Source organism: Sebastes fasciatus, chromosome 24 (assembly GCF_043250625.1).
Source record: "Sebastes fasciatus isolate fSebFas1 chromosome 24, fSebFas1.pri, whole genome shotgun sequence".
Taxonomy (NCBI): Eukaryota; Metazoa; Chordata; class Actinopteri; order Perciformes; family Sebastidae; genus Sebastes; species Sebastes fasciatus.
The window spans coordinates 1,764,210-1,784,601 of NC_133818.1; the positions used below are offsets into that span (position 1 = coordinate 1,764,210).

Sequence of the window (20,392 nt, forward strand, 5' to 3'; positions counted from 1 at the left end):
TAGAGAAAGCGCCGTCTAACTGAAGCGTTCTTGCATATTGTTGTTTTTTAATTCTGCAAAATGAGTGGCGGACACCAAACCAAAGCGACGGAGACCAACATGATGGACATCAAACCAAAGCAACGGACATCAAACCAAAGCAACGGACACCTAACGAAAGCGACGGAGACAAACATGATGGACATCAAACCAAAGCGATGGACATCAAACCAAAGCGACGGAGACCAACATGATGGACATCAAACCAAAGCGATGGACATCAAACCAAAGCGACGGAGACCAACATGATGGACATCAAACCAAAGCGATGGACATCAAACCAAAGCAACGGACACCTAACGAAAGCGACGGAGACAAACATGATGGACATCAAACCAAAGCGACGGACATCAAACCAAAGCGACGAAGACCAACATGATGGACATCAAACCAAAGCGATGGACATCAAACCAAAGCAACGGACACCTAACGAAAGCGACGGAGACAAACATGATGGACATCAAACCAAAGCGACGGACATCAAACCAAAGCGACGAAGACCAACATGATGGACATCAAACTAAAGCGACGGACACCGAACCAAAGCGACGAAGACCAACATGATGGACATCAAACCAAAGCAACGGACATCAAACCAAAGCAACGGACACCTAACGAAAGCGACGGAGACAAACATGATGGACATCAAACCAAAGCGATGGACATCAAACCAAAGCGACGGAGACCAACATGATGGACATCAAACCAAAGCGATGGACATCAAACCAAAGCGACGGAGACCAACATGATGGACATCAAACCAAAGCGATGGACATCAAACCAAAGCAACGGACACCTAACGAAAGCGACGGAGACAAACATGATGGACATCAAACCAAAGCGACGGACATCAAACCAAAGCGACGAAGACCAACATGATGGACATCAAACCAAAGCGATGGACATCAAACCAAAGCAACGGACACCTAACGAAAGCGACGGAGACAAACATGATGGACATCAAACCAAAGCGACGGACATCAAACCAAAGCGACGAAGACCAACATGATGGACATCAAACTAAAGCGACGGACACCGAACCAAAGCGACGAAGACCAACATGATGGACATCAAACCAAAGCAACGGACATCAAACCAAAGCGACGGACATCAAACCAAAGCGACGGAGACCAACATGATGGACATCAAACCAAAGCGACGGAGACCAGCATGATGGACATCAAACCAAAGCGACGGAGACCAGCATGATGGACATCAAACCAAAGCGACGGACATGTAACCAAATGCCAATGCTGTATGATTTCTCCTCTGCAGAACAAAAGTTCAAAGGTCTTTATTTTGTCGGTGAAACTGGTTTCATAAGTAAACGTATAACTGAAGATGTATCGTAGATCGTCAGGCTCTAATTACTCTAAAATCCCTCAAGAGTTCATTTGTATATAATTAGTTTTAAATGAGGCCCGAGGTCGAAACATATTCTACACCCATTTCTTAAAAACATTTTGTATTATGTTGCTTGATTTCCTAGTTTTAATAATTCTTCCACATGAATCTCTTAAGAGTGAAGATAAAAACAAGTGTTTGGTGTCAGAATGAAGAAGACAAAGACCTCCTTCACCAGCCCGACTCCCAGAACTGTATTTAACCGTCTGCGACCGACCGACCGACCTCCGTCTATTTAATCTGTCTGATTTTTAAGGTCCAGCTCACAGCGGCAGACTCAAGTTTCCCAAACTCCCACAGCAATTATCCCCCACAGGAGACGTCCTCAAACGGAGCTTCATTGAGCCTGAAGGCGGCGCTGTGGCTCAATCTGATGCATTTCCTCTCTTGTTTTTGTTGCAATAATTAAAGAAATGTAATGTAATGTGATATTTAAATGAATCTTCACTCTCCTCATGTGTTCTGCATTTTATCCTGCAAGCAATAAAAAGGTGGTTTTACAGTTTGTACTTTAATGAGTCTGTAATTCATCACACACACAACGGTTTACGTTTGGATTTTAGACGACAACGTGTGCCCAAATGTTCAATCATAAAACCACTGCATCAAGAAATATGAATTTGTGGCTTTAGACTCCTTCATTTGATGGAATATGAGACTACCGTCCTCACCGAGGGTCCCGGTATACCTCCATGTGCTAGTGGGGAGCAAACTGCTATTGGACTGCAATGAAAATTAGATTTTTGAAAGGCTAAACGCCAACAAATATGGATTGAAGCAGAATACTTCGATAAAAACATGTATGTTCATAATCGTTTTTAAATACATTTTGAGTTTAAAGAGTCGAGGACTGAGCAACGGACACCTAACGAAAGCGACGAAGACCAACATGATGGACATCAAACCAAAGCGACGGACACCGAACCAAAGCGACGGACACCGAACCAAAGCGACGGACACCGAACCAAAGCGACGGACACCGAACCAAAGCGACAGACACCTAACGAAAGCGACAGACACCGAACCAAAGCGACGGACACCGAACCAAAGCGACAGACACCGAACCAAAGCGACGGACACCGAACCAAAGCGACGGACACCGAACCAAAGCGACAGACACCTAACGAAAGCGACAGACACCGAACCAAAGCGACGGACACCGAACCAAAGCGACAGACACCGAACCAAAGCGACGGACACCGAACCAAAGCGACGGACACCGAACCAAAGCGACAGACACCGAACCAAAGCGACAGACACCTAACGAAAGCGACGAAGAACAACATGATGGACATCAAAACAAAGCGACAAAGATCAACATGATGGACATCAAACTAAAAAGTGGCGGACATCATGCGAAAACGGCAGCGCTTGCTGTGTGTGTGTGTTTTTAATAATTCATATACAGAACAAGCTTATAGATTATGTAGTTATGTGTGGATCACACGCGCCTGAAATAATCCGCAACACACAGATGCATTCTGGGTCGGGCATGCTTCGAACTCAGCTAAATTTAGAGCGGGAGATAAGGCGGCACGCAGAGTTTTTAAAAGTTCCTCCACTTCGTTCGCTTTGACAAAAATAGTTTTTTGTTTGGTCCTCGATCTGGGCAATAAAAGGATGGATTGCAGGTATCGTTGGAGAAGTTTCAATACTACTTGGTTAAAGTAGTAATAGTAGTAGTACTAGCTGTTGCAGAAAAGAAAAGGCGGAGGAGAAGAAGAGTGTTTTAAAGGTGAAGAAAGATACGTCTGCTGGATCTATGTGTTATAAATGCCTCAACTATCACTCTCATTGATCCACCTGAGAACAGATCTCCACGAGAAGCTACGCTGATCAGAACTGATGCTTAAATCTGCATTCAATTAAAACAATCTATTGATTTACAGCTAAATCATCAAGTAACTAAAACACGTCCATAACATCCATACGTCCACTTTTACATTTCCTTTATCCGAGAGCATTTTGTTTTGGCAATTTTATACAAATATTTAATTTGAGTTGTAAAGACAACGGGACGGTTTATGACCCCGGCGGTGGATTGTTCCACTTGGGTTGAGAATAATCTGATTTCAGGACTCGATAGAAAGATTAAAGTGAGGTTTTCTGCAGCGTAGCGATCGATACGAAACCCTGCTCGCTGCCAGAAGATACTTAAGAAACTCAATCCCCCATCCTCCCTCATTGGATCAGCCGTCGTCAGGGCCGGGGGGGGGCGACCCCAGCGGCCAATCAATCGAGTCCCTTTCAGCTCTGATAATCAAAAATCCAATCGCTGCTCTAAATGTTAATTGATCTGAGCTTTGGGGACAAAAGCTGCATGTTTAACTGATGCTGCTTCTCGGCATCGTCTTAAGTTACTATTTACTGTAATGATATCAGATCAGCTGCTGACGATGTTCCTCTAACCGCGTGTCCTATCTGGAGTTAAGCTAGCTATCATGGACAAAAAACAAACAGTAATGGTAAGGTAAGAAAGTAAGCCTTACCTTTTCAATAAACCCTCTCCAGAGCCGGACGGAGCACATCCATCAAACTCAAAATTCATCGTCTTGGCAGTCGATAAATATACCCATTAATACGGTATGGGAAGTTTAAAGCGTCTGAGGGTCTGAGGGTCTGAGGGTCTGTGGGTCTGTGGGTCTGAGGGTCTGAGGGTCTGAGGGTCTGAGGGTCTGAGGGTCTAAGCGTCTGAGGGTCTGAGGGTCTGAGGGTCTGTGGGTCTGTGGGTCTGTGGGTCTGAGGGTCTGAGGGTCTGAGGGTCTGAGGGTCTAAGGGTCTAAGGGTCTGAGGTTCTGAGGTTCTGAGGGTCTGAGGGTCTGAGGGTCTGAGGGTCTGAGGTTCTGAGGTTCTGAGGGTCTGAGGGTCTGAGGGTCTGAGGTTCTGAGGGTCTGAGGGTCTGAGGTTCTGAGGGTCTGAGGTTCTGAGGGTCTGAGGGTCTGAGGGTCTGAGGGTCTGAGGGTCTGAGGGTCTGAGGTTCTGTGCCATCCTAAATTAAGATTCCTAACTTGGGAAATCCCCACGTGAGGACGGTTCTGGAAGAGCTAAACTCCTATCCTGAGATGTCATTTTCTCCTAAATGCATGTTAGGAAACCAAAATCCTAAATGTCATCCTAAACTGAGATGAAATGGGATTTCAGACTTTCTGTAATGAGGCCATAAAAAACTTAAACATTTCACTCACCGAAGGATGGGAAGGTTGGTTACGTCAAAGACCTGAAAATCAAAGAAACAACATTAAGCCGGGATATCCTCGTTAATCTTCTCTTGACATTAAAATAAATTAATCAGCTTAGAAAAGTGTTGAAACACAGAAGATGATCTGAAACTGACGGTTGAATTTCTGCAGCTTCAAATAGACTATTAGCGAAACCAAAGCGACGGACACCAAACCAAAGCAACAGACACCGAACCAAAGCGACGGACACCGAACTAAAGAGACGGACACCGAACCAAAGCGTCAAACACCGAACTAAAGAGACGGACACCGAACCAAAGCGTCAAACACCGAACCAAAGCGACGGACACCACACTAAAGAGACGGACACCGAACCAAAGCGACGGAGACCGAACCAAAGCGACGGAGACCAACATGATGGACACCGAACCAAAGCGACGGACACCGAACCAAAGCGACGGAGACCAACATGATGGACACCGAACCAAAGCGACGGACACCACACTACAGAGACGGACACCGAACCAAAGCGACGGAGACCAACATGATGGACACCGAACCAAAGCGACGGACACCACACTACAGAGACGGACACCGAACCAAAGCGACGGAGACCAACATGATGGACACCGAACCAAAGCGACGGAGACCAACATGATGGACACCGAACCAAAGCGACGGAGACCAACATGATGGACACCGAACCAAAGCGACGGACACCGAACCAAAGCGACGGAGACCAACATGATGGACATCAAACTAAAGTGGCGGACATCAAGCGAAAATGACAGACGAGCAGCAAACCAAATGGTGATGTCTGGATGTGGCCATGGAAATGTTGTTTCCTGTTTGTTCTCAAGACGATGCACCGACTCCGACGTCACAGAATCACATCTGAATCATCTGCATCAAACACTTCCTGAATCTTATTCTTTTATTAGTCTGGAGTCAGGAGTAGGACACAGCCTCTGTCTCTGTTCCGTCTCCGGGGCAGGAGTCAGTTTCCTGTTTGAGATATTTAATACTCATGAAGTCTTTCCCTGCGCTGCGTCCAGACAGTCTGACAGCGCTGTGTGTTTTTAGTAATGTGTGTGTGAGTAAATGTGGCCTGGCATTTAGAGGCTGATGAAAAGGTTGATACCGCCACGCTGCTCTGCTCTGACTGAATGGTGTCGAGCGGCGTTGACGCTCGGGGCGACGTCCCCCCTCCACCCGTCCACGCATCTGTTTCCACCCCGGCTCTGCTTCTCGGCCGCAGCCCGCCGCTTTCGTAATTGCTTTTCCCGCCACATCCCCTCCACTTTACAACACGCCACGGTAATATCAGCAAACTCTCGGAGATTGTGCCATTTAGCTTTAGATTTAAATGCACAGGGAGGGAGGTGGTGGTGTCGGGGGGGTGGTGGTGTTGGGGTGGAGGTGGTGGTGTTGGTGGTGGGGGGGGGTGTTTTTCTGTTTTATTTCCGTAAACGCTCCTCAGCCATTCGGAGGCCTATTATCGCCGCTTGTTGCAGCGACTGATGATCTTACCAGGTAAGCAGCTCCTATTAGAGGAAGCTTCATTTAGTGTTACACTCCGACTACACCCCCCCCTCCACCTCCACCTCCTCCACCTTCAGCCCCCCCTCCCTCCCCACCACCCTTTCCCCCAGCCCATTATGGATGATCGCAGCGCTCGGCTTGCATGCAGGAAAGGTTTAATTAAATCATAGTCCAATCATAATCCATGTTGTTAATTAAACTGGATAATTTATAAGTACAAAAGAGGATATTTATTAGCTGCTCTGCGGTGGTGGCAGCGCTGTAACATGCACGCTCCCCGTGCACCGACATTTACACTCATACACCCCCCCGCCCCCTCCCCTGCCTTACAACCTTTTACTATTGATGCCCCCGCATGATTGATAATGAGACAGAGACTGCTGTACTATTTGTCTAATGGCCGTGCAATTAAATTCCCTTGTAAATGACCCATGCCTCATTTCATCCTAATCTATGGAATTTTGATTGAATTTGTCAGCCCTAATTGAAAAATACTGCTATTTAATGTCTGCATTGCAGTTGCAGATCAGGCCTCCTTTAATGAGATCGTGTCCCAGTGACCCTGAGGAGGAGGAGGGAGGCGAGAGGTATCCATGCGTGCCCTTGACTCAGCCCAGGAGGGGAGGTGGAGGAGGTCCACTGGGACATCCAGTCAGGGTCAGAGGTCACCTACGTGTCCTCTCTGATGCGTACGGACGCAGCAGCGCCGGTGGCATCCAACGAGGTTTGTATTAATTGATGAGGAAGCCATTACAGGATTCATTAAAATGGAGTTTGAAGCCGGCGCAGGAACAAATATTGTGATTTAAAGCTCTGCTGTTGCAGTTCTGGGAGGAGATGAATCGCAGGATAATCGCCCCGACGACGTCGAACCTCATCACCAAAACATGAGCCGAGGAGGCGAGGCGGCAGGATCGGGTTTTATTTTAGCTGCAGACTCTGGTTGTTGAATTAAGGATCTTTAACTCTTAGCTCGTCTGTCAGCGATAAATCAAGAGCTCTCTAAATAACAAATACAGGCTGCACTCCAAATATCATACTGTTCATTTTACTTTTAGTACGTACTGTAGTAAACATAAAGAAGTTGTAGTTTTGTTGTCTAAACCTAAAGAAGTTGTAGTTTTGTTGTCTAAACATAAAGAAGTTGTAGTTTTGTTGTCTAAACCTAAAGAAGTTGTAGTTTTGTTGTCTAAACATAAAGAAGTTGTAGTTTTGTTGTCTAAACCTAAAGAAGTTGTAGTTTTGTTGTCTAAACCTAAAGAAGTTGTAGTTTTGTTGTCTAAACATAAAGAAGTTGTAGTTTTGTTGTCTAAACTTAAAGTTGTAGTTTTGTTGTCTATACATAAAGAAGTTGTAGTTTTGTTGTCTATACATAAAGAAGTTGTAGTTTTGTTGTCTAAACCTAAAGAAGTTGTAGTTTTGTCTAAACATAAAGAAGTTGTAGTTTTGTTGTCTAAACCTAAAGAAGTTGTAGTTTTGTTGCCTAAACCTAAAGAAGTTGTAGTTTTGTTGTCTAAACCTAAAGAAGTTGTAGTTTTGTTGTCTAAACCTAAAGTTGTAGTTTTGTTGTCTAAACCTAAAGAAGTTGTAGTTTTGTTGTCTAAACATAAAGTTGTAGTTTTGTTGTCTAAACCTAAAGAAGTTGTAGTTTTGTTGTCTAAACATAAAGTTGTAGTTTTGTTGCCTAAACCTAAAGAAGTTGTAGTTTTGTTGTCTAAACATAAAGTTGTAGTTTTGTTGTCTAAACCTAAAGAAGTTGTAGTTTTGTTGTCTAAACATAAAGTTGTAGTTTTGTTGTCTAAACATAAAGTTGTAGTTTTGTTGTCTATACATAAAGTTGTAGTTTTGTTGTCTAAACCTAAAGAAGTTGTAGTTTTGTTGTCTAAACATAAAGAAGTTGTAGTTTTGTTGTCTAAACCTAAAGAAGTTGTAGTTTTGTTGTCTAAACCTAAAGAAGTTGTAGTTTTGTTGTCTAAACATAAAGAAGTTGTAGTTTTGTTGTCTAAACCTAAAGAAGTTGTAGTTTTGTTGTCTAAACCTAAAGAAGTTGTAGTTTTGTTGTCTAAACCTAAAGAAGTTGTAGTTTTGTTGTCTAAACCTAAAGAAGTTGTAGTTTTGTTGTCTAAACTTAAAGTTGTAGTTTTGTTGTCTATACATAAAGAAGTTGTAGTTTTGTTGTCTATACATAAAGAAGTTGTAGTTTTGTTGTCTAAACCTAAAGAAGTTGTAGTTTTGTCTAAACATAAAGAAGTTGTAGTTTTGTTGTCTAAACCTAAAGAAGTTGTAGTTTTGTTGCCTAAACCTAAAGAAGTTGTAGTTTTGTTGTCTAAACCTAAAGAAGTTGTAGTTTTGTTGTCTAAACCTAAAGAAGTTGTAGTTTTGTTGTCTAAACATAAAGTTGTAGTTTTGTTGTCTATACATAAAGTTGTAGTTTTGTTGCCTAAACCTAAAGAAGTTGTAGTTTTGTTGTCTTAACATAAAGAAGTTGTAGTTTTGTTGCCTAAACATAGTTGTAGTTTTAAACTACATAAACTTGATTTAATATTGATTTTCAGAATAAAAGGAGGTATTTTGTTGCTTAACCTAAAGAAGTTGTAGTTTTAAACAACATAAACTTGATCTAATATTGATTTTCAGAATAAAAGGAGGTATTTTGTTGCCTAAACCTAACGAAGTTTTCGTTTTAAACTACATAAACTTGATTTAATATTGATTTTCAGAATAAAAGGAGGTATTTTGTTGTCTAAACCTAAAGAAGTTGTAGTTTTAAACAACATAAACTTGATCTAATTTTGATTTTCAGAATAAAATGAGGTATTTTGTTGCCTAAACCTAAAGAAGTTGTAGTTTTAAACAACATAAACTTGATCTAATTTTGATTTTCAGAATAAAATGAGGTATTTTGTTGCCTAAACCTAAAGAAGTTGTCGTTTTAAACTACATAAACTTGATTTAAGACTTGATTTTCAGAATAAAAGGAGGTATTTTGTTGCCTAAACCTAAAGAAGTTGTCGTTTTAAACTACATAAACTTGATTTAAGAATTGATTTTCAGAATAAAAGGAGGTATTTTGTTGCCTAAACCTAAAGAAGTTGTCGTTTTAAACTACATAAACTTGATTTAAGAATTGATTTTCAGAATAAAAGGAGGTATTTTGTTGCCTAAACCTAAAGAAGTTGTCGTTTTAAACTACATAAACTTGATTTAATCTTGATTTTCAGAATAAAAGGAGGTATTTTGCGGTCTCTGGTCGTGTTGGCGGATATCACAGAGCCGGTATTTACTGAATATATACAGCTTATTATTTATGATGATGTGCTTTCACTCTTTAATGGCCTGTGGTCCCAATTTGTGTAATTGGCATTCATCCAGGAGACCAAAGGCGGGCTGTGACATCATCTCCTGCCAGCCAATCAGGAGCCAGGTGGGCGGAGCCAGCGCGGAGAGGTTCAGCGCAATTAAACAGAGGGGAGCGCAATTTAAATCCAAAACATCTCTGGAGGCGCGCAGGAGCAGGAAAACACGCACTCAGTGTCTCTCAGCGGGAGAGTGGAGGACAAGTGTCCGCTGGAGAGTCCGGTCCGGTTGGAGAGACGCACCTGGAGAGACGCGCACCTGGAGCTCACCTGAGGAGAGTTAGAGGAATGCAAAAGGCGCCCGGCTGCAGGAGCATGAAGAAGAGGAGTTGAGTGATGGATTTGTTGGCTTTAATGGGATTATCTCTCCTCTGAGCTCCGGTTCTGAGGGGTCTCTCTGCGGTGCCTCTGCAGCCGCGCACAGCGCCTCATCCTCGGACTCCTCTGAGCCGCTGCAGCGGTGCAGCCTGCAGGTCGGTGGTTCCTATGAGCGCAGCGTTCAGTCCGTCTCCGTCTCCGTCCTTCATGGTGATGCAGCGGCCACTCGGAAGCACCACGGCCTTCAGCATCGACTCTTTGATCGGGGGGCCACCGCAGCCCAGCCCGGGGGGGGGACACTTCGTGTACACCGGATACCCCATGTTCATGCCCTACCGGTCGGTGGTGCTGCAGCCTCCTCCACCTCCTCCACCTCCTCCAGCTCTGCAGCACCAGCACATCTCCAGCCTGCAGAGCGGCTTCTGCTCCAGCCTGACGCACGGCCTGGCGCTCTTCTCCCCGGCCCAGCAGCACCAGGAGGCGGCCAGGAGGCTCGGCTCGCAGGCCCTGCATGCGGTGTTCGACAAAACTCAGGAGCTGCGGCTGGACGCGGAGGAAGGCAAGAGTTTCCTGCAGGACAAAGAGGCCAGAGAGGCGGACACCTCCACAGGTAGGAGAGGAGGCTTTATTCTACTAACTGGAGCTTCATTTAGGAACATCTACAGCACTTTGTTTGATTAAAATGTCATTAAATATGAACTTTTTCACATTTTCCAGATGTTGCAAAATAAATGCAGAATCAGATAAACCTCCTCCGTTTCTGCATTTTAACAGCAGATATATGAGCATTTACATGTTTTCATTTCTTATTTAAGTAAATCCACATTTAAAAGTGGAAAAACCTGATTATATAGTTTCAAGTTTATTTGTCATATGCATTTAAAAGTACCGTAAAAATGCAATGAAATGCATTTCACCCTGATGGCTCTCTCTCAGCCCTTCAAATCTAGAAATACTACACTAGATAAATACTACAATAAATAAGACAATACCTGAGAATACAATTATGAAACAACCTAAAACAATCCACAGAAGCTTCATTTAGGAACATTTACATTTTTTAAATGTCATTAAATGATGTTTTATTAGATGGAGCAAAATAAATGTAAATATTTTGGAAACAGGAGATTCTTACTGGCTTTGTTAAAATAAAGATTAAATTATAGAATCAAATAAAACTCCATTTAAATGTTTTCATTTCTTGTTAAAGGTGTAAAAATGTAATCTTTCTTTTAACAAAGCCAGTAAGAATCACAGTTTGGTGATGGAAGGACTGAACACTGCGATGCAAAACAAAACACGAAACAGTGATGGTTCTGCATTTAGGAAACAACTAGGAGATGAACTTGATTACATTGTTTTCTATTGGAGGGTCCGAACTGGCTGTGAGCAGCAAGAAGCCTCGTTTTGTGTGTTTATTTTTATTTAATTTAGCTCAATAGAAAACAAAGAGAGAAAGCAAACCTACAGATGTGATGCATTAAAGATCAATTAACACCAAGAGAGTAAAAAGCATCCTGTGCTCCTCTTCACATCTCACTTCTGCTACCTGTTTGGATGATTCTCTGCAGTATGGTGGAATAAAACAATGCACTAATGTTACTTTATACAGATGTTTCCTAAATGCAAAACCACTGTTTTGTGCTTTATTTTGCTTTAATTGATGACTTCATTTTACTTATAGTCTTGCTGTCATTTCAGTTTTTTTTGTCAGGAGAGAATTCACATTTACAGGACTTTTTTCTTTTTTTTAAAATGTCATTAAATATAATTTCACAATTTATCACATTTTCCAGATGTTTTATTAGATGGAGCAAAATAAATGTAAATATTTGGAAACAGGTGATTCTAACTGGCTTTGTTAAAAGAAAGATTTTTTTTTTCACTTTTAAATGTTGATTTACTTCAACACCTACAGGTATCATCTTATTTAGTGTAGTATTTATAGATTTTAAGGGTTGAGAGAGAGCCATCAGGGTGAAATGCATTTCATTGCATTTTCACTGTACTTTTAAATGCACATGACAAATAAACTTGAAACTAAATTATCACGTTTTTCCACTTTTAAATGTGGATTTACTTAAACAAGAAATGAAAACATTTAAATGCTCATATTTACTGTTAAAATGCAGAAACGGAGGAGTTTTATCTGATTCCACTGGTTTCTACTGAAGCTTCATTTAGGAACATTTACAGGACTTTTTTTTTTCAAATGTGATTAAATATAATTTCCCAATTTATCACATTTTCCAGATGTTTTATTAGATGGAGCAAAATAAATGTAAATAATTGCCTCTTCCTGCACTTTATATTATTCATTTCTTTTTTTTGTTATGTTGTAAAGTCTTAAATTGTGCAAAATAAATAAATAAAAGATTAAATTTTTCCACTTTTAAATGTGCATTTACTTAAAACAGGAATTTAAATGCTCATGTCTGCTCTTAAAACGCAGAAACGGAGGAGTTGTATCTGATTCTACTGCACTGTTAAGAATTTCCCAGTAAAATAACAGTAAAGAACTGGGTTGCCTTTATGTTACTGTAAAATTAACATTATACTGTCGCTGAAATGTACAGCTTTGTACTGTAAATGAAAAATACTGTTTTGTTTTATTCATTTTCCAGTTAATTTACAGTTTAAAGATGCATTATGAAGCTGGTTTTCACTTTTCTTTTACGTTAAAAAAAGAACAGCATTATATTTTAGCTGTAGAAAATGATGCATTAAAAACGTAGAGATTTAAAACACAGATGCAGAAATGAAGACAGCAACGAGTGCAGAGAGACAACGACAGCGTGCACGTTACAGTCTGCTCCTTAAATACTCTGAGTTCAATTCCCTGCACAGACAAACACAGATTCCACCGAAGCTTCATTTAGGAACATTTTCAGGACTCTATATATAAATGTTATATATAATATAATATTTACAGGACTTTGTTAAATGTCATTAAATATAATTTTGCAACATTTCACATTATCCAGATGTTTTATTAGATGCAGCAAAATAAATATCACATATTTCACCTTTAAATGTGGATTTACTTTGCGAGTAAAAAACAAAGAAATGAAAACATTTAAATGCTATTTAATATATGCTTCATTAAATATACTTTCACAACTTTTCCAGATGTTTTATTAGATGGAGCAAAATAAATGTAAATATTTGGAAACAGGTGATTCTTATTGGCTTTGTTAAAATAAAGATTAAATTATCATGTTTTTTTCACTTTTAAATGTGAAGCTTCATTTAGGAACATTTAAAAGACTATATAAATGTTAGATATAATATATATAATATAACATTTAAAAGGACTTTTAAAAATGTCATTAAATATAATTTCACAATTTATCACATTTTCCAGATGTTTTATAAGATGGAGCAAAATAAATAGATATTTGGTTAATCTCACTGGCTTTGTTAAAAGAAAAATTAAATCATCATTATTATTATTATATTATTATATTACTTTGCGAGTAAAAAACAAATGAACTTTTAAATGTCTTTAAATCTTTCTTGTTGAGATCTGAATAATAATAATAATAATAGTCATTAATAATTCTGATGCAGAAGGTTTTTTTAAAGGCCTCCGCGCCTCCTTTTTATTCAATAATCTGTATTTCAACATTTCATCTATAAATATAAAAAACATGATTGTTGGAGATTAAAGAGTTTTAACTGAATCTGAGGATGAATTTATAATATTTTTAATTTATTGAAGAGAAATGTTGATTTTTGGAACGAACCCAGCTGTCAACCTGAGAGAGCGATTCATAAATCAGAGCTCCACTTCAGGGTTTGATGGTTTTATTGATATAAAAACAGACATTATTGAATATTATTTGTGATTGAATATGATGTTATGTGATCCGGCTGGACGGAGACGCACCGTGCGTAATTACGCGTGAAAAATAGAAATCCCTGCAGAGCGCGTGGCTCTCCGTCCGCGGTGATCCGAACACTGATCCGATGATGGATATCGACACGAAACACGAAACCAGCCCCTTTAATCCACTCCCACAGACGTCAGCTTCAATCTACAAACACATTTAATCTCACAAGTGATTCATAAAATAATAAAATCAAACAAATTAAATACAATAGAAGAAGTGATTCATAAAATAACAATATAATATTTTTTTAATCTTTTTAAATATTATTTTTCAATCGTGCAGAAATAAATGAATAAATACATAAATAAATAAATAAATACTTGCACTTAATAATGAATAAATCAATAAAGTAAATATAAAATTTAAAAATGCATAAACATAAATAAAATTAAAAGAACATTAAGATGTAATTAAAACAGTTATAAAAACATTAAAGATTAGAAAATAAAAACAAGCTAAAAATAAAAGTCAAAATAAAAGTCGACAGTATTTTTCTTTTACGGCTGTTGACAGTATTTTTGGATTTATGGAGTGATTAAAAAGAGAAAAGTAAACATGTTCTGATTTCTGTTCTGTAAGTGTTTGATAAGATTATACATAATTTGCACATTTAAAAATACATTTTCACAACACTTGTAATATAACAAAACTACAATTTCTTTATGTTTAGACAACAAAACTACAACTTCTTTAGGTTTAGACAACAAAACTACAACTTTGGGTTTAGACAACAAAACTACAACTTCTTTAGGTTTAGACCATAAAACTACAACTTATTTATGTTTAGACAACAAAACTACAACTTCTTTATGTTTAGACAACAAAACTACAACTTTGGGTTTAGACAACAAAACTACAACTTCTTTAGGTTTAGACCATAAAACTACAACTTCTTTAGGTTTAGACCATAAAACTACAACTTCTTTAGGTTTAGACAACAAAACTACAACTTCTTTAGGTTTAGGCAACAAAACTACAACTTCTTTAGGTTTAGACCATAAAACTACAACTTCTTTAGGTTTAGACAACAAAACTACAACTTTGGGTTTAGACAACAAAACTACAACTTTGGGTTTAGACAACAAAACTACAACTTTGGGTTTAGACAACAAAACTACAACTTTGGGTTTAGACAACAAAACTACAACTTTGGGTTCAGACAACAAAACTACAACTTCTTTAGGTTTAGACAACAAAACTACAACTTCTTTAGGTTTAGACAACAAAACTACAACTTCTTTAGGTTTAGGCAACAAAACAACAACTTCTTTAGGTTTAGGCAACAAAACAACAACTTCTTTAGGTTTAAGCAACAAAACTACAACTTCTTTAGGTTTAGGCAACAAAACAACAACTTCTTTAGGTTTAAGCAACAAAACTACAACTTCTTTAGGTTTAGACAACAAAACTACAACTTCTTTAGGTTTAGGCAACAAAACTACAACTTATTTAGGTTTAGGCAACAAAAATACAACTTCTTTAGGTTTAAGCAACAAAACTACAACTTCTTTAGGTTTAGGCAACAAAACTACAACTTCTTTAGGTTTAGGCTTCGATGGAATGTGTCCTAACAAAGTGTCCTCTTGGTGTCCAGTCAGAGCACTCAGTAAAGAAGACTCCAAGGAGGACGAGTGCGGCCGGAAGGATGAGAGCTTCTCCATGGACAGTGACTTGGACTACAGCTCTGACGACAACCTCACCTCCATGTGCCACAAGGAGGACGGCGACGGCGGCGGAGGAGGGCTGGACGACGGCGCGCACATGCACGGTTCCTCCGGCGGCGGCGGCAGCTCCGGAGGCTCCGGTAGCGGCGGCGGCGGCAAGAACCGTCGGCGGCGGACGGCGTTCACCAGCGAGCAGCTGCTGGAGCTGGAGAAGGAGTTCCACTGCAAGAAGTACCTGTCGCTGACCGAGCGCTCGCAGATCGCGCACGCCCTCAAGCTGAGCGAGGTGCAGGTGAAGATCTGGTTCCAGAACCGGCGCGCCAAGTGGAAACGGGTCAAAGCCGGGAACGTCAACAACAAGTCCGGGGAGCCGTCCCGGAACCCCAAGATCGTGGTTCCCATCCCGGTGCACGTCAGCCGCTTCGCAATAAGGAGTCAGCACCAGCAGATGGAGCAGGCCAGACCGTAGAGGAAGAGGAAGAGGAGCAGAACCGAGCCACTGAGTCCCGTGTTGATGACATCATCATTTAATCCCATCTAACACCCCCAGTAGGAGAGTTTATCCTCCTTTACTGGGACTCAAGTAAACCACTATGTAACTCATCCAGCAGAGAGAATCCAGGTTCAACCTCTGAGCATCTGAGGACAGGAGCTCCTTTTATCTGGGTTACTTTAATATATTTTAGATGAAACAAAACCTGCAGAATCTCTTTAATAATAATAATAATAATATCAGCGGTTTTAAGGGACAAAAAGTAGAAACAAAAACCAGCGAACTGCTCAGTAAAGATGGACGTTTTTTAAAAGGTCATATTAATTCATATTTCGGTTATACTTATTTTTTTATACTTTCTTTTTTCAAGGTTGTTTTCATTATGCAAAATGTCTATAAACCAACTTTTAAGTAGATGAGCTTACAGACAAACCCATCAAGCACACTAGAGAGAAAAAACAACCTCAACATTCAAAACCAAGAAAAAAAAATAATATTAATAATGACAAAAAGAAAGAGCGCAAATATATATTAATATTTACATGCACACACATGCATCCTCCTTAACGTCAGGTCACCTCCAAGCACATGTATATGTGCATGCATTTCCTTCTGTTAGACTCCACCTCTTCTCTAAAACATCCTCCATATTCCTGATTTTGTGAGTTCCCTTTTCCATAAATTTTACTTCTCGAATTACACTTTTCCATTTTATAAAATCTAGTTTTGTTGTCTGCTTCAGTGCCGTGATTCTGAGTTTTCTAAATAAGTAACGTTCATCTTTACCGAGACCAGTTGGAGGTTTCCCCGAGTACGATGAGCTCTTCTTTTAAATACAGAGGTTTCTTCTTCTTCTTTACAGGATATAATAATAATGAAATAAGTCGTCAACACCAGACTCGGTGACTCGGTGACTCTGGAAGATGGACATTTCTCTGCAGTATTAAAACCTTTTTTGGAGCGACACCAAAAAACTGTGCGTAAAGACGCGCCGCTGAGGAGGCGGAGGAAGAGGAAGAGGAGGAGGAGGATGAAGAGGAGGAGGAGGAGGAGGATGATGATGATGAGGAGGATGAAGAGACAAACACACATGTAAATAATCCAGACGCGGGACCAAACTGAGGACATCAACGTGTTCGTTGTTCTGTGCTACTGAAGATTTTAAAATCTCTCTTTTGGAACAAAACTGCTTCATTTCATCTTTTTATTTTATTTTATTTTTTTTATTTTTTTTGGACAAAATGACGCTGCTAATTTATTTATATAAAAATTGTGCAAAAGTAACTAACATTCCCTGAAGTATGGAGCAAAAAAAAGAAAAAGAAAAAGAAAGATATACAAGTGTGAATTAAAAGATGAACCAGATGTGAACAGCTGTCTCTATTTATGTTTTTTATTCTTTATTCACTTCAGTTTATTTTAATCTTAATTATTAATTTATTGAGTTTAATAAAATACACTTTTTTAATTTGATTAATATTTAGAGGTTAGATCTTATAATTTCTGCTCTTTTATTTTGAAGGCCCGACACTTTTAAGGCCACAAATCTTTTTATGTGATTGAAGAAATTAAAACTAAAATAAACTAAATCAAAAATATAATATATATTATTTTAATATAATTTAAATAACAGAAATAATTAAAGAAATTCATTTTAATTTATATAAATATATTAGAGCAGATTGTCTTGTTTATCTGTGTCATAATGATCACAGCTTGAAGGTCAAAGGTCAAAGGTCACGCTCATCTCCAGCCTGTTGCTGAATGAAGCTGCATAATGAATAATAATATGAATAATAATATAAAGTTTACACCCAAAACATTACAAAAAAGAGTCGATTTTAAATGCAAAGTTTAACCTTCGGGGTAGAAACCTGCTCGCACACGTCAATTAAACCATTTTATCAGGTCAACAATGAAATAAGGATTTAATTTAGCATCTATTAACTCATAAACAACCTAAATAAAAACCATTAAATAACAATTACATGTCAAACTAAGACTTACCGTGACTGTCCGGCTCTGCAGGTGTATCCAGGTAACACGATGCTCCTTCCAGTCATCAAACTAGAAGCCAAAAACAGATCCAGCGTTAATTATTAGTATTAATGAAGGCTAATTATTACCCATTATTTTCTATTTTCTAAATTACATTTTTATCAGGTAAATTTTATTAATTGTGGGGTAAATAAGAACTTAATCTACTCTATATTAAATGACAATAACATGTAAAACTAAGTCATAAATAACTTTGCAGGTGAATCAAGTCATCAAACTAAAAGCCAAAACTAATTATTAGTATTAATGAAGGCTAATTATTATGCATTATTTATTTTAATCATAAAGAAAACACCTTAAACTGTATATTTTGTTCATTATGGGGGAAATACAATTTGTATTAGCCAACAAACAACCTAAAAAAATACCATTAAATGACAATAACAGATATATTAGTATCAATGAAGGGTAATTATTATGCATTATTTATTTTAATCATAAAGAAAACACACTGAATTACATTTTTATCAGGTAAACAAGGAAATAAGGATTAAATTTAGCATTTATTAACCCATAAACAACCTAAATAAATACCATTAAATAACAATAACATGTCAAACTAAGACTTACCGTGACTGCTGCTCTGCAGGTGTAACCAGGTGACATGACGTCATCCAATCAGCAGCACACCTGAATGTCATCAGTCATCAAACTGCAGGAGACACAAATAAATTAACCTTTTTATCATCTTCTGAGCTCAGAAAACGTTCAATAATAAACATTAAAACATTTACCTGAAGTCCTTCAAGTCCATCAGAAGTCAACCAAAGTGTGTTTTCAAGGTTTAAAGTTGATTAAATCCGTTAATTGATCAGTTTGTTTGCTCGTCTGTCTTCTGCAGCTGGAAGCACGTTGAACAAGTTGACGCATCCGCACGTCATGACGTCATCACGCACGTAGGGCACGTTTTAGCAGCTGCTTTGTCAAAAAAACTGACAACATTTTGCCAAGTTTGTGTTCATGTTTACACTGAAATAAAATTATCAATATTTTGTGCTGTTAACTTTATTGGACAAAAAAAATAATCAGCAACATTTGTCATAATCGATCAATCATTTAGATCTTTTATGAAGCAAAGGCAGTTGTTTTATATCATTTTTAAGTGATAGTAAAATATGTACGTAAAATGAGTACGTAAACTAAGTAAAATATCTACGTAAACTAAGTAAAATATCTACGTAAACTAAGTAAAATATCTACGTAAACTAAGTAAAATATCTACGTAAACTAAGTAAAATATCTACGTAAACTAAGTAAAATATCTAAGTAAACTAAGTAAAATATGTACCTAAACTAAGTAAAATATCTACGTAAACTAAGTAAAATATCTACGTAAACTAAGTAAAATATCTACGTAAACTAAGTAAAATATGTACCTAAACTAAGTAAAATATCTACGTAAACTAAGTAAAATATCTACGTAAACTAAGTAAAATATGTACCTAAACTAAGTAAAATATCTACGTAAACTAAGTAAAATATCTACGTAAACTAAGTAAAATATCTAAGTAAACTAAGTAAAATATGTACCTAAACTAAGTAAAATATCTACGTAAACTAAGTAAAATATCTACGTAAACTAAGTAAAATATCTACGTAAACTAAGTAAAATATCTACGTAAACTAAGTAAAATATCTACGTAAACTAAGTAAAATATGTACCTAAACTAAGTAAAATAAGTACGTAAACTAAGTAAAGTATGTACGTAAACTAAGTAAAGTATGTACGTGAACTAAGTAGGAATATGTACGTAAACTAAGTAAAATAAGTACGTAAATTAAGTAAAGTATGTACGTAAACTAAGTAAAATAAATGTAAAATATCTACGTAAACTAAGTAAAATAACTAAGTAAACTAAGTAAAATAAGTACATAAACTAAGTAAAGTATGTACGTAAACTAAGTAAAATAAATGTAAAATAAGTACGTAAACTAAATAAAATATGTACGTAAAATAAGTATGTAAACTAAGTAAAATATTTACGTAAACTAAGTAAAGTATGTACATAAACTAAATAAAATATGTACATAAACTCAGTGAAATATCTACGTAAACTAAGTAAAAAAATTACGTAAACTAAGTAAAATATTAAATATTATTACGCAAATCTTTGCCACTTTAAGATCTGGAAAAAGCCAGTAAGTGAACTTTGATTGTTTTGTCTCCATGACAACCGAGCAACCGTCATCTGAAGATTGTGTTGAAAGCTCCGGAAAAAAAGGTACAAAGTGGATGTTTGACAAAGTACGAGTTTCTACTTTCGGGACAAGAATGAAGATGCTGCGAAGTTGGAAGTTCCTGTGTTGACTGAAGCAGCTCCATCTGCTGCCGCTATTGTTAACTAACAATACAGACACACACACTTCCTGTTAGACACCGGGCTGAGGAGGGATTAGCAGGGTATTATCTAATTACCACACAACAGCAAACACAACCCCCGAAACC

The 20,392-nt window shown here is 38.2% G+C and overlaps 2 protein-coding genes and 1 long non-coding RNA gene across 3 annotated transcripts in view; 2 read left to right on the top strand and 1 right to left on the bottom strand.

The window, feature by feature from the left end:
* dph3 (diphthamide biosynthesis 3) overlaps positions 1-20,392 on the top strand; it is a 258,857-nt gene that overhangs the window by 27,939 nt on the left and 210,526 nt on the right. The window lies entirely within an intron of this gene.
* Positions 9,562-17,281, top strand: gbx2 (gastrulation brain homeobox 2). Its single transcript, XM_074627378.1, has 2 exons — positions 9,562-10,448; positions 15,326-17,281. The coding sequence occupies exons 1-2, from the start codon at positions 10,007-10,009 to the stop codon at positions 15,862-15,864; spliced, it is 981 nt and encodes a 326-aa protein (XP_074483479.1). The 5' UTR covers positions 9,562-10,006; the 3' UTR covers positions 15,865-17,281.
* On the bottom strand, positions 13,602-18,841 carry LOC141763091 (uncharacterized). The gene is made up of 4 exons (XR_012593010.1): positions 18,681-18,841; positions 18,517-18,598; positions 17,896-17,955; positions 13,602-13,875 (listed from the first exon to the last, which is right to left on the bottom strand). It is a non-coding gene; the product is annotated as an uncharacterized LOC141763091 (long non-coding RNA).

What these genes read in the sequence shown, in the direction of transcription:
- gbx2 (XM_074627378.1), top strand. Translation starts at nt 10,007, where the DNA reads ATGAGCGCAGCGTTCAGTCCGTCTCCGTCTCCGTCCTTCATGGTGATG. An exon ending in AGAGGCGGACACCTCCACAG is followed by an intron (nt 10,449 to 15,325) that starts GTAGGAGAGGAG and finishes CTTGGTGTCCAG; the next exon opens with TCAGAGCACTCAGTAAAGAA.